This window comes from Cololabis saira, chromosome 19, assembly GCF_033807715.1.
Source record: "Cololabis saira isolate AMF1-May2022 chromosome 19, fColSai1.1, whole genome shotgun sequence".
NCBI lineage: Eukaryota > Metazoa > Chordata > Actinopteri > Beloniformes > Belonidae > Cololabis > Cololabis saira.
The window spans coordinates 24,686,166-24,700,591 of NC_084605.1; the positions used below are offsets into that span (position 1 = coordinate 24,686,166).

The window sequence follows — 14,426 nt, forward strand, 5'->3', positions numbered from 1 at the left end:
ATTTTTTGGTTGATATGTCTGTAAAATAACTTATAAATGTCAAAAATTATTATTTCATGTCATTGATGACATGAAATGATATGATTGGAGTTTATGTGCTGTAACGACTGACTGCTCGTTGCAGAAGGTTTTTCTTTCTACTCCCAAAAAGTTTTTAATTGAATCAAACAGCACTAAACAAAACTCTTTAACATTTATTTTCTGTATTTACACAGTCGTAATGATTTAGAAGATTCAGGCTGTGAACCAACTTTGTTAAGAAATTGTTTATAACTGGAAATGTGGTTCATACAACATTAAAGAACTTAGCTCCCACTGTTTTCAGACACGATGAACCGCTGCAGATTAAAAATATATGTATGAGAGCAGAACTATAAGTACATACTTACATACATGATCTAAAATGTGTTGGTATTTATGACGGTATGTAGAAAAAAGTGTATATATTTAACGTATCTGTACTTCTTACATCTGCGACACAGCTAATTTATACCCAAGATGTTTTAGAAATGTTCTTTATAAAGGTTTGTTTAGAAAATTATGCTACTTTTTAAGATGAAATATTAAAGATTGGAAAATCAGATGTGGTTTCTGTTTTAACCTTTGATTCTTTTGGAACAACTTAAGAGGAAGTGGTTCATAGTCAGAGCAGGTGACATTCACCTGCCACATGCCATCATGGCTTTATTGTTCGCATTGACACTCAGTTTGAGATGGCTCAGGGTTAAAGGTATGGTATGTGGTTTTTGGTTGACACTACACCCGTTGATATTTGGTGCGTCTCCACTAGCAGGAGTTCTGGGTAGATTATTTAGGGCCGGTGTATGTTTAACAAAAAGAAAAAAAAGAACAGTAGCATTTATTCTTTACGTGTTTCTGCTTCTCTGTATTATTTTGCTGCAGTCTCTTTTCATCTCCTTTTATGCTGCTGGAGGTTTGCAAACGTCATAAAAAATGTGCATCGGCGCCACCCGGTGGTCACCTGTGCTATTTTTCAGTCAAAGGTTCTTGCGTGGCGCTACACCTATGACTATTTCAAACCTATGACGAGACTCAAAAATGGTATTCCACTTAACCAAGATCATTTTAACTTTGCATCTGTACAAAAGGTATCTATTCGTACAGGCATCTCTGTCTGGATGCTGCTGCCGTGAACTTACAAGTCGGCTTTGAAAGTTGCACAACTGTCAATAGACGCAAAAGGAAGTTAATGGCTGGATAGGGTCTAATATATTTATTAAAATCAAACTCTTTCTCATTTTTCCATTTATAGTAATTGTGCTTATTGGTAGTTGACTTTTGTGGACTTAAAACAAGATAAAAGCAAATGGCTGGAGATGCATGTACAAGCAGTCCTTTGTGTTCAAAGTTAAGACTACCTGGCTTTGTCTGTAGCAACACCATCCACAGCGTCACTCAAGTAGAATGACATTTTTGAGTCTTGTCAGACTTAAAGTAACTATTAAGTCTGCAAACACTTATTGCTACTTGGCTGGATAAAAATATTCTGTTCTCCCTCACAACTGCTTAGATTCACGTCGCATTGGTCCCTAATGAAAGTTTACACTCCATACCACCTATAAGTAGCTCTTGGGGCGTTTTAACTGTGAAATATACCTTTTAAACATGCAGCTTTTCTGATTACCATCTGTCTAAAGGAGTCATTGTTTTAATACTGATGGGGTAAAAACGTACCGTTGCACTGATCCTGCCTTGCCACCTTGTGGCCATTCCTGCTACTACAGGAACCCAAACATCAAGTTTTCAATGTCTACATCAATGTCTCAGCTTTATTAGCAATCTTTAAAAATCTACAATATCTATCCAAAAAAAAATCTCATAATAAAACAAAAAAACAAACCAAAATATGGCTGCTAAACTACCGTAAATGAGAGAACAAAGAGCAGACGGACATCAGTTCAGGAGTGGTGCTTTTAATGTGGCATTAATGTATTAAGAGTTTCCAATGTCCAAGGTTAACAAAGTGCTTAATTTAAATGTGAATACTGATTATTCATTTCAGAAAAAAAAAAAAAAATAACAACTAATAAATTATTAATAAAAAAATTAATAATTGTAACTGGGCATAAACCTTTTTAACATCAATGTATGACTTTAAATTTGAGAATAATTTGAAAAACAGTTGAGGCCTTTTGCATTTAGCTGCATAAATAAATGTAAAACAATAGTGTGTTTAAAATAACATTGATCCTATGGAAACATAATCAGGAGATGGACTCTCCTGGGTGTTGTTGTAAACAATGTTTAACCCCAACTACAAAATAATGGAGGTAAGGGGCTTTAAGACCCTACAGTACGCAAGATTTACTAGACCAGGTTTAGTTTAGTAAATACAATTCTTCATTGCTTCGTGTCATCAAACGTCCATTGAGATGCGAAACACTCTGCCTTTACGACATGACAGACAAATCAAATAGTGGTCTACAAGCTGACTGGTCTTGTAATAAAACACTTTTTTAAATCCTGCGTTTACTTATATCAGATGCAACAAATAACACAAGCAAATCAGAAGTTAATCTCACTAGACAACAGGTGAAAGTGTATTTCTTAAAAGAGAAATGAGCCAGCAGAGCAGTTTTAACTGGTTCTGGTGTCTTGGCATAATGACCAAAAAGGGGGAGTAGAAATAAATAAATATCACAATGAGCCAAGTTGAAGAATATTCATTAGACTCGTTTGGCAAGTAATGATCACATAATTACCTGTGCAATAGAAAATAAATACTTAAGTTTACATTCAGAGGACCCTAAACTCTTTGTTTGAGAACAAGAAAAAGAAGCCCTGATGTCTCATTTTAACAGAACTGTTGACTCTGCCTGAAAGACCATGAGGACTATGACAAAAATGGGACGTATAAGTATATAAAAGAACTTAGAAATATAAATCCTCGTTCCAAGGCACTTTCAGCTGTTACTTACATGGGAACAAAGAGGAATAAAAGACAAGGATGTTGCCTTTAAAAATAAAAGGCAAATATATGACAGAATTACTCAGGATTACTTTGTACGGTGTTGGTAAGGTAACAAATGGTTAAAGACAAAGTGCTCTCTTCATTTCCTCTACACATGGCTCCTTCTAGCGCTGTCCAGTTATGTTGTTGCCTCCAGGATTAATGACGACTGAATCCAATAAAGGGCGGAGAGCCTGTCCAAATGGCCTACGATCAAGCACAACATCATCTCTCATAAATATACAATTGTGAAAATTACTTGAAGCAAACTTGAATCATACAAAACCATCTACGTCAAACTGAGGTCACTCACGTGGACAGTACTTCAGATGGAAGGTCTGTGATGTATGATGGGATCTTTTTGCCCGTAAGGAACTGGGCCACCTCATTGCTGAAAGAGTTACAGTTGTGCTCAAACAAGTTGTACTTGTCACCACTGTGTACAAAGAAAATAAAGAGGAGAGATGAATGAGACATTAATTCAGAAAAAAAGAGTAGACTGTAGAGAGAGACGAGTGAAGTACATGCAAAGACAAGAATGAGACATTTTGACACTCAAATAAAAAATGTTTAAAGGCTTCATCTGAGGTTTTGCAGTACTACAGTAGCATGAATCATGAAAATTCCCTCCTATAAAAAGGCACTGATGGAGTGGGCAGTGTTAGACTAAATCTCCATCAGATCCCCTCCACTTCTGTACACTGAGAGCGCTGTGACCGCTGTCTGCTGGAGGTAAATTACTTACTCCTTATATCACGTACTACTCTTAAGCACTTAAAAAAAAACCACCTCAAAAGACAAAAGACAACGTTTTTCTTTTCTTTTTTTACAGCGAAAGCCATAGTATGCCGCAATTCCACATCTGGCCACAAGGGGGAAGCATATCACAAGAAAGTTCATGTGTCAGCTGGCATACAGCACAATGAAATTAACCTCTACTGAGACATTACAAGCAGGAGTGGAGCCAGATTAATCTCATCTGTCCACATCTGCTAATGTTGTCTGGCACATGATCATATTTGGCCTCAAAGTCTTTGTCCTGCTCAATCCTTTGTCTTTACCTGTAAGTGGACTCGGCTAGGGAAGTTAGATGCTCCATAAATATCTCTGCAGGCACCTCAGTGACGCCCAGGTCCACCACAGAGCCCGGCTCACCCAGAGGAGTGCCACCCTGAATATCAAACACACACACTTACTGGATAACTTGCTTCAAAACACACACACACACTGGCATGAGTTTCCTCAGCCACTGCTGCATGTTGCAAGCAGGGGCGAAAATCCCGGGGGGGACAGGGGGGACAAGTCCCCCCCATTAGTAAAGCTGTCCCCCCCTAGAATAATTTGAGACAGAATTAATAATTTTGGAACAATGCAGTAGTATTTAGTAGTGATGCACCAAAATGAAAATTTGTGGCCGAAACCGAAATCGAAAATAATAATAAACAGTAAAATCTCATTACACTTAAAACAAGACTCATGACTGGAAAAAAACAACAATTTTCACCTGTTTCAAGTAAATTTTCACTTGAAATAAGTAGAAAAATCTGCCAGTGGAACAAGATTTATCTTCTTATTACAAGCAAAAAAAATCTTGTTCCATTGGCAGATTTTTCTACTTATTTCAAGTGAAAATCTACTTGAAACAGGTGAAATTGTTGTTTTTTCCAGTGATGAGTCTTGTTTTAAGTGTAATGAGATTTTTTTAAACTAAAAATGAGACATTTTAACTAGAAATAAGACAAATATTCTTGTTAAGATTTTGGGTTTTTGCAGTGTATTATGTCAGATGTGCTGTATTATTGCCACCTTCCACCTAATACCATTGTTTTGTATTGCTCTAAGAAAGGTCTTCTGCCTGTTTGCGAGATAGAGATGAAAATGTCAAAATGCTGTATTAAAGGAAGGCTAAAACTTTTATTCCTTGTCCCCCCCTGGATTTATTCTCTAAAATGTTACTGTTTATTGTCCCCCCCAACTATGAAACGGGATTTTCGCCCCTGGTTGCAAGGATGAATCAGACTCTTACTGGTGGACAATTGCTGATGCCTTCTCCAACAAAGAAGAACTCCTTTCCGTGGACCACAATAGCTGTATGCCTGTCACAAAACCAAGGCCATTAAATAGTTAACTACAATGTACTGCATCACTGAGATCAATATCACATAACACTTGTAGTAGGGAGTACTCACCATATCCCATCCAACTGTTTCCCTGTTAAGATAAACATAATTAAATAAGCATATTCCCATGTCAATTATGTGCCAATTATCTTAAGCAAGTTATAATAAATAGCTTTTAGTTTGGCTTTAGTTTTCTCTCCACTTTCTCCTACTTTCTGTCAGTGCTGATGGTTTTCATCAAAGCTGTCAAAGTGAAATGAGACTCACCAAGCATGAGAGGACTCAGCTGTCTGGCCATGCCTCTGGACAGGTCGTAAACATGTAGTTTCACTGGATAGGAGCCCGTTTGGTCCATGATCACACAAACACAAATGTGTCTTTAAAATTACAGTCACCAAAAGTTGACAGAAAGCTATTTACAAAGTTTTTTTTTGCAAATATAAATACGTTTCAAACTATTAAATACATAAAAGTAATAAATACAGGAGTAAATGTAAGTTTTTCTTGAGGTTATCAGCTAATTAAAACACAAGTGCTGCGTCACTGTCTCACTTTATTGTAACAACAAAAACATTCACATCAGGAAACCTCTTCCGGTCTGTCTGGGGCTCGGCGGAGAAAAACCACGCCTTCTTCGCCAGGATTGGCCAGAATATTTGATTGACAGACAAATCATCCAATAAGAAACGAGTAGTCAGCTCGGGAGCTGACAGCGTGCTCGTTCCCATCCTGAACCCGCCAGTCATTGAAAGTAGCCCGGACGTGTGTTTTTGCAAAGTTGCCCAAAAAATAAGGCAAGTTAACGCTGCAATGACATCACACTATCTGTTTAATTTGCACTGAAAGTCTGTTTATTATAGTTTAAACCTACTCTTAGTTTTGGAGAGTGGTTACTTAAGCTGCAACATCTGCTAAATTCGAGCTAAGCTATCTGTTGAGACGTCTGGGGCCGTAGTTAATCACCAATCAATAATATTCCCTCTCTATTAACATCGTGGGATTGCAGATATGTATGAATTGTTACATATCTCCCATCTTCAAGGGAGCAGATTATGAATGCACTGGGGCATAAGTAAAGCATTGTTGTTGCAGTCTGCATTGTTACAACCTCATTTGCTTCCTGTTGCAGAACAATCTGTGCTGATGGCTGAGTGGAATGCTTTCTACCAGAATGAGGATGAGGAGGAAGACCAGGAGGAAGACCAGCCTGGAGGTGACATGAAAACATCCCCATTGCACTCAGTTAACAAGTATTTTATGCTTAAGTCAGCCCTTAAATCAGCTACAGCAACCCTGTGTACATTGAAACTAGTCTTTTCTGAATCTTCTGCCTCTCACTACTTTCCAGGGTACTTAGATTGAGCTAGTTACATAATACATATACGTAGGAACTTTGATTGACAATGCTCTCTTTTGTGCTGCATGTTGAACACTTAACTAAAAAACCTAAGTTGAAATTGGGCTTTGTCTTTAAAATCAAATCTTGCCTTTTTTTGTCTCAGCTACTTTTATGTCTGCACTGGACTATGGTGATGTGATTTATAGGCATGCCTCCTCACTGTCTATATTTACTGGATATAGTCTTACAGTTCACCTTTGAGCTTCTACACTGATTTTAAAGGTTTTACTCACCACTTTGTTTTTGTACTCTGATGGATGGTCTTCATTTACAAAGCAAATCTTCATGATCTCTCATACTATGACTTACATGATTGAGAAAAGTCTCTAAGTTATTGTCTTCTCTACCAAGACTTGATTCTTTTAACTGTACCTGAGGTCCAAAAATGGTCAAAAAACACTTGAACTTCAAAGATCTAGACTCATCACACAATTTTGAACATTATTTGAGTATTTTATATACATCCACCTCTGGGTGCAGATGTTATTACTGATAATCATCAGCTATGTTTACAGGGACTTTTGATAACTTAAAAGAACTCAAATAAGTAGTGCTTTTAAACCTTAATGTTTGCAATCTGTGACGACATTGTTGGCGTTTTGTGTTGCTTATGTACATATTTGATTCATACATGGTTTTTATTAAATGTGTTTTGTAACTATTGTTCTCTTAACTGCTGCTTGTCTTGTGCAGGGGACTCAAAAAAAAAAAAAGACATAATAAGATTCAAACGGTATTAGAAAGTCAGATGCATCACTCTGACTTCATCACATTCTCCCCTGCTCAGTTTAATACCCATGTTGATAGTTTTGTACATCTACTGTATTTTAGGTAATTTTAGTGACAAGATGGACACTCAAACGAAACGCCATGTAGTTGAGTGTTTTGGACTCATTAATAGTGTCTTTAAAATAAACAATTAAAGATGTTATCAAATAGTAGTTGACAACAAAAGTTGAAAACTGAACTGTTAAAGTTAACCAGGTCTGTTCCATCATCAGGTAATTACAAGATCACGGGAAGAGACAGTCTGGTCTTCTTGGTTGATGCCTCCAAGGAAATGTTCATCAAAGGGGAAAATGGAGAGCCTTCTAACTTTGATATGACCATGCAGGTAAGATGGGTTTGGGGAAGGTCTCTGTACTCTGAATGCTGAGAATGTGTGTTTAGGTGTGATTGTCTCACAAGGGCCTGCTGTGTGGTTGTTGATATATAGGTTTGAATACAGTTTGGTTTTGTATGTGCATGTGTGGGTATATATGTATTTATTAAAAAAAAAAATGTGGGTGAATTTTGGGTATAAGCATAGAAATCAAATAGGAAGGTTAGTATAAGGGCAACGAGAGTGAGAAGGGGTATGAATTAAACAGTTTTGCTTCTTCATACTCCTTTTCAGACAATTTGCATCAATCAATGTCATATCTGAAGGTGTAAATACTTACAAGTTTATTCAATTGGAAATTTTATTGATATTATTTTTCTATCATGTTAAAATGTATATATGAATATATATTGCAACCAAGAGCTAATACTGGTGAATAAAATGTATATGTTGTTTGGGATTGTTTTTTTGTAAATAGTGTTTACCAATCACTTTTGTTGTAATTTTCTGAAATAAATTAATTAATTCATATATTCATGCAGCTCTTAGTTTCCTGTAGACTACATGTAGAAGTTGATGAGAGTAAAACATCCGGTACTTTGCCTTTTTCCCCAGTATCCTCATCCCTTTTTGGGTGAACACAACCACCGAAAGAATGGTGGTCAATATAACTTTTTATGTGTTTACTAAGATAAAGATGTTGAATAAGATAACGCTGTTTCTTAGCTGCTTTTCAGTCTCCAGATCACACTGCCTGTCAAGTGAACATTTATATAATGGTGCTGCAGAGACACAATCCCTCTTAATGTATTGAGAAAATGTCCTTTCAGTCTGCCTCCATCAAAGTGGGCGAAAGATGCCACCAAGTGGTCTATAATCTAAAATTACCTTTTTGAATCAACGGGTGATGTATGTCAGACACAGTCCTTTTTAAATGAAGCATCACAGTTGACGGGTTTAAAAATGAAAACCAATTTCTTTTTCTTTTCTTATCTTTTTACAATGAGCACAAACCTATAACGTTTAGTCGCACCCCACAGTTTTCTCTTCTTTTATTGTTCTTCTCTATTCTCTGACGGCATTGACAACATTGTAAACTGGGATTTGAGAAAATAATACTGGTTTAATGAGCAAATGCTTTGGAGCAGCTTTGATGCATTATTCCTGCCACTAATAGTTTTACAAAAAATGTTGTTTTTTTTATCCTAAAGGGCTTGTGGTCATGAAAAAAAGAGCAATGTGATGCGGGGATGTTACTCATCTGTTGCTTTGTTGAGCATCTGTGCTACCTCTTTTGTCAGTCTGACAGCTGTTCATCTATCTTAGACAAAAATGATTGGAAATCTACAACCTCAGTCTCAAACCTTCAAATGTAAACCATCCTGATAGGAAAAAGACATTTTGAAAGAAGCTGTATTGGGATGGTGAACCCACTTTACCTGCTCCATATCACTTCCAAACCGTATTTTTAATCTCACTTTCCTTGCAGGTTGTGCGCACCGTGTACACCAGTAAGATCATCGGTAGTCACAGGGACCTGGTTGCTCTGGTTTTCTATGGTACAGAGCAGAGCAAAAACCCCAGGAACTCATTCAAACATGTTTACGTGTTCCACGATCTTGACGAACCAGGTAAGACACTCTTCAGGTGACACACTTTGTGTTTAGTGCTGCTCTTTTGGTGCCAACAGATTGATACCTCAAATTTATTGCTGTCATCACAAGTTATTTGACGTAAACACGAGTTGGCATAAAGATAATAGTGCAAACTTTCATTTGATGTAACCCTGGGCAGCTTTTAGTTCTTCAAGTCGAAGGAAAACGAATGCTCACAATGCTTAAAAGACATTTAAGCACAACTCCTAATCTGCCTTTGTACTTCCATGCCTTGCACAGGTGCAAAACGAGTGCAGGAAGTGGATGCTCTACGAGGGGAAAAGGGGGCCAAACTGGCTGCAGAAACCATGGGCAGCGGGGAGACGTCGTTGGGTGACGCTCTGTGGTGCTGCGCCAACCTCTACAGTGACATCAAGCTTCGCCTGTCGCTCAAGCGGCTCATGATTTTCACCTGTCGGGACGAACCGCACGCGGGCGACAGCGCCAAAGACCGACAAGCTCGCACCAAGGCTACTGACCTCAAAGAGACTGGTGGGTTACAAACTAAGGCTGCTCCTCCGTGTGATTCGTCCTAATGGTGTGTTAATTCTCCGTATGTTCTCTCTGTGCGTGTTTAGGTGTTGTTATCGATTTAATGCACCTGATGAAACCAGGTGGCTTTGACGTCTCACTCTTCTTTCGTGACGTTGTAAGTCCTCCAGAGGATGAGAGTGAGTTGGGGCTGCAGCTGAAGCCTTGTGACAAACTCGACGACCTCCAGAAGCGGGTGCGAGCAAAGGAACAGAAGAAGAGAGCCCTGGCCAGGTAGAGAAGAGCTGGCTTTCCATTTCTAGATGGACCGATAGATACGGCCTTTTATTTCTTCCTCATCCAGATGTTGTCAGTCTTCATATCTTTGCAATCCATAAATCGTCCTGTGCATCACCTGAGCCTCTCTGCTGTGTTTAGGTTGAGCTTGTGCCTCGGGGAGGGCCTGAACGTCGCAGTGGGAATCTATGCACCTGCTGTGTCCGCTCGGAAACCGCCTCCCGTCAGACTTTACAGGGAAACCAATGAACCAGTCCGCAGCAAAACCCGCACTTTTCACACCCAGACTGGCAGCTTGCTGCTTCCCAGTGAGATAAAAAAGGCCCAGGTACGAGGAGGTTTAGTTTACATATGAATGAGCTTTTCTTATGTGTTACAATTTAAATGGTACATATGAAACTCTGTGCGTCTCTTAGGTGTATGGAGGGAAGCAGATAGTGATGGAGAGGGACGAGGTGGACGCCATCAATAAATTTGACGACCCCGGACTGTTTCTGATTGGATTCAAACCGATGGAAAAGCTCAAACTGCATCATCACATCCGGCCCTCCGTCTTCATCTATCCTGAGGAAGATGACGTGAAAGGTGGACATGTGTGGCATGATGATATGGCTTTTGTCAAATTAATTATCACTATTTAATCTTCTGCTTTGTGTTTTTTTTGTTACCTCAGGCAGTGCATGTCTCTTCTCTGCGTTGTTGAAGAAATGCAGCGAGAGGAACGTGTTCGCCTTGTGCCGCTGCATCGCCCGCCGAAATAACCCGCCCCGATTTGTCGCCTTGGTGCCCCAGAAAGAAGAGGTCGATGAAGGGAACGTACAGATCACGCCACCAGGTAGTACGCTGTTGAGGTCGGGGGCATTGTCACTGGCATGTTAAAAAAATTACAGACCTGCAATGCACTTCTTTTCTATCACATGGTTGTCTTTATTATCTAGCTTTAAAAAAGCACATGGATGTATTGTATTTTGAAAGACGTGTACAAATATATGAACTAAACACAGTATCAGTCAGAATTGTTGTGGTGTCTAAACATGTAGTGAAAATGATTAAATCAATGTCAATATATCCCACAATGCATCATAGAAAGAAGTGTACAACTGATGGTCACTCCTCACGGGATTAGTACCATCATGCATTACGCACAAGCAAGCAATAAAAAAGATGGGCACACAAGAAGATCAGTGGTAAATGATCTGTTTAAGTAAGTATCAGCTTAGCTTTCAATTGTACCAAAAATGTTGAATTTGTAAACATAAAGTTCCCGTAATGATTTATCTTCCACGTTGACCACATTTTGCCAGGACAGTAGCACATCTCAGTCGTCTGACTCGTATTTACATCACATTTAGCAGACGCTTTTATCCAAAGGGACTCAGAACGGAGGGATCAATCAAGCCACAGCACCATGGTCGATCATAAAGTACATGCAGTTAGGTCAGCATTCACATAAGTGATGCCGACACGACATTCAAGAGCAGTTCAGCAAGTTGAAGACGGACTGCGGTTTATGTTAGAAGGCGTCCTTGAAAGGGGAGAAGAATCTACGCTTCTAATTCATCTTCTTTTAATCAAAATCATTTGAATGATCGTCAGAATAAAAATGAAAAGGTTTATATTCAATCACAAATGACCGTCCTGCAAATTGTAAATAATATAAAGTGCAGTGAAAAGATCAAGTGCTGCCTGTTTGTCACTAAGTTTCTTGCTTATATTCAAATGAGAGATTGCGGTTTGTTGTAATAAACAGGTTTGGACTCTGTCCTTGCTCTCAGTTGTTCTCAGTGTGATTGACAGGACCTTGAGTTGCTCACGTGTACAAACAAATATATACAGTTTCTTCAGTTTGTAGTTTAGTGTTTATTTTGATTAATTCAATGAGCTCTTATTTTCTTGTATCTGTTTTCCTAGAAATACCATGTAATGGTCAGGCTGCCCTGGAGAGAATAGACACATACTTTCTAATGAAGTTACCATATTCATTTCAGATAAATTTGTACTATTACAGTGCATTAAGATGTTGGGGTTTTTTTGTGCAAACTATTTTCGCACATGTTGTTTTTGATCTTTCTTCTTCTCACCCTCATCAGGTTTCAATGCCATCTACCTACCGTTTGCTGATGACGTGCGACCTCTGGATACTCCTCAGTGTCCGACAGCCTCACAAACTCAGGTTGACAAGATGAAGAAGATCGTCTCGAAGCTCAGCTTCAAATACAGGTGAGCTTAGAGATACCTGAGGAGTGCTGCTTTGGAAAAACTGAGGTCTTATGCTAAACTCTAACCACAATAGTGTGACTGATTTTTCATTAACGGTGGTTTTAAAATGTCATTGATCACTGCTGATAAGAAGTAACATGTTTTCATTCTTCCTCATGTCTTGCAGGAGTGATTCTTTCGAGAACCCAGTTCTCCAGAAGCACTACAGGAACTTGGAGGCCTTGGCTCTGGATATGGTGGCTCCGGAGGACTCAGAAGATCTCATCAGTGAGAAGCAGAATAAAACCCAATCTGGGTAGCTTTTGTGGCACACGTAGTCCAAGTTTCTATTTTTTTCTTACTTGTTTTTTTTTCTTTTTCCCTCAGTGCCCAAGGACGAACAGATTGACGGCCGTCTAGGTGTTTTGGTCCAAGAGTTTAAGGATCTAGTTTACCCTGATGACTACAACCCTGTGAAGCCAGCTGCTAAACGCAAAACAGGTATAAACACAAAACCTATACATATATATTTTTAAATGTATTGTTATTTTATTCAAAAGGGCAGGAAGTAGTTGGATTTCTTTATTTGCATCACATGTTGTGGCGCTACTAAAACTCCCAGATCTGGTAGAATTCCAAATAATATAAAGCCAGAAACAAACAACCACCAGATAATATACAGAAACTCTTTACTGATAGAGAAGGGGGTTATGATTACAGCTGAAACCTTAACTTCAGAACCAGGAGTGTTCGAACAACCATGAAGAGAACGTGCACCTCAGTCAGTGGTTGAAGGTCTGGAGGAAACTCAGGATTGTTCACATGAGTATGACTGTATTTGTGGGTGTGGTGTTGGATATGAAAGTATCTGAATGTCAATTTATAAATCTGAAATTAAGCATTAAAATAATATTAGATGACTTTCTGCAATACTTTATTTGTAGATATGTTTGTTTTCTTTATTAATTTATACGACTCAGAAAACCGGATGGATGTAAAGTGTTATTATGGACTACTGGAGAAGGAGTAGGATTAAATAAGTTGTTCTTCTTGCAGACGTGTTAAACAGGATTTGTGTGTTATGTGTGTGCATGTATGTATGTATGTGTATATATACATAGGTGTGTGCACATTGGGTGTAGATTTATTTACAAAGGTGTGTGTGTGTGTGTGTGTGTGTGTGTGTGTGTGTGTGTGTGTGTGTGTGTGTGTGTGTGTGTGTGTGTGTGTGTGTGTGTGTGTGTGTGTGTGTGTGTGTGTGTGTGTGTGTGTGTGTGTGTGTGTGTGTGTGTGTGTGTGTGTGTGTGTGTGTGTGTGTGTGTGTGTGTGTGTGTGTGTGTGTGTACTGTATATAGATTCATACTAGAGTTAGCGTTTGTAGCAGGGCTAGTGCTACGGGGGCCGACCGACAGGACAGAGGACACAGGGTTTTAGTGCAGGAACTATTCAATCACACACGTGCAGTCGCCCTCCGAAGCTTCCCCCAGCAGCAGCCTCTCTCTGGAGTGCAGCTGCTCCTTATGAAGGCAGGCAGGGTGGAGAGGTTGATTGGGCACACCTGTACCCAATCTCCTGAGTGGCTGCACCTCCACCCTGCCACAGCGTTGTCATGCTCTAAACAAAGTTTTGACATGTCTGGAATGGATCAATAAATAACATAAAAAAATGAAATGGCACTGTGGATATGTTGTTTGAATAAAAATGTCTTTGCTATTTTGACTCTGCGTAGCCGATAGCGGAGGTGGAGCTGAGAAGAAGCCCAAAGTTGAGGTGACCGAAGACGAGCTGAAGGTCCATATCCGAAGCGGCACTCTGGGAAAGCTGACCGTTCCCGTGCTGAAGGAGGCCTGCAAGCAGTTCGGGATCCGGACCACCGGCACCAAGAAGCAGGAGCTAATGGATGCTCTGATTGGTCAGCTGCGCCCGTGAGGAGTCACCAACAGGAACCTTTGTCTGCTGCTTTGACCAAAATCCAGTTCCTGTAAATGTTCTGATGAATTTTCATGTGGAGCTCCTGTGTTTGTGCCCAACTCAGTCCGGCCTGTTTACGGATGAACATAAACTTTCTGCACTGATTTCATGCAGTGATTGTTGGTGCTTACATTGGCAGCTGGTGTGTCAGTCCCACTCTGCAAATTGATTAAATACTCCTTTGCAGTAATAAAGCTTTTACCCTATGCCTCCAATTCGTCTCATTTTAAGCACCTGGTGC

The 14,426-nt window shown here is 39.3% G+C and overlaps 2 protein-coding genes across 2 annotated transcripts; one reads left to right on the plus strand and one right to left on the minus strand.

The window, feature by feature from the left end:
• Positions 1-2,041: 2,041 nt before the first annotated feature.
• On the minus strand, positions 2,042-5,643 carry LOC133419196 (desumoylating isopeptidase 1-like). Its single transcript, XM_061708230.1, has 6 exons — positions 5,359-5,643; positions 5,161-5,182; positions 4,998-5,067; positions 4,033-4,142; positions 3,285-3,407; positions 2,042-3,178 (listed from the first exon to the last, which is right to left on the minus strand). Exons 1-6 carry the CDS (start codon positions 5,444-5,446, stop codon positions 3,097-3,099), a joined length of 495 nt encoding a protein of 164 aa, XP_061564214.1. The 5' UTR covers positions 5,447-5,643; the 3' UTR covers positions 2,042-3,096.
• Positions 5,644-5,816: 173 nt separating this feature from the next.
• On the plus strand, positions 5,817-14,394 carry xrcc6 (X-ray repair complementing defective repair in Chinese hamster cells 6). The gene is made up of 13 exons (XM_061708169.1): positions 5,817-5,885; positions 6,221-6,304; positions 7,492-7,604; positions 9,082-9,223; positions 9,488-9,739; positions 9,826-10,012; positions 10,157-10,343; positions 10,432-10,600; positions 10,689-10,850; positions 12,106-12,235; positions 12,402-12,502; positions 12,602-12,715; positions 13,944-14,394. The coding sequence occupies exons 2-13, from the start codon at positions 6,235-6,237 to the stop codon at positions 14,141-14,143; spliced, it is 1,827 nt and encodes a 608-aa protein (XP_061564153.1). The 5' UTR covers positions 5,817-5,885; positions 6,221-6,234; the 3' UTR covers positions 14,144-14,394.
• The last annotated feature ends 32 nt before the right edge of the window (positions 14,395-14,426 follow it).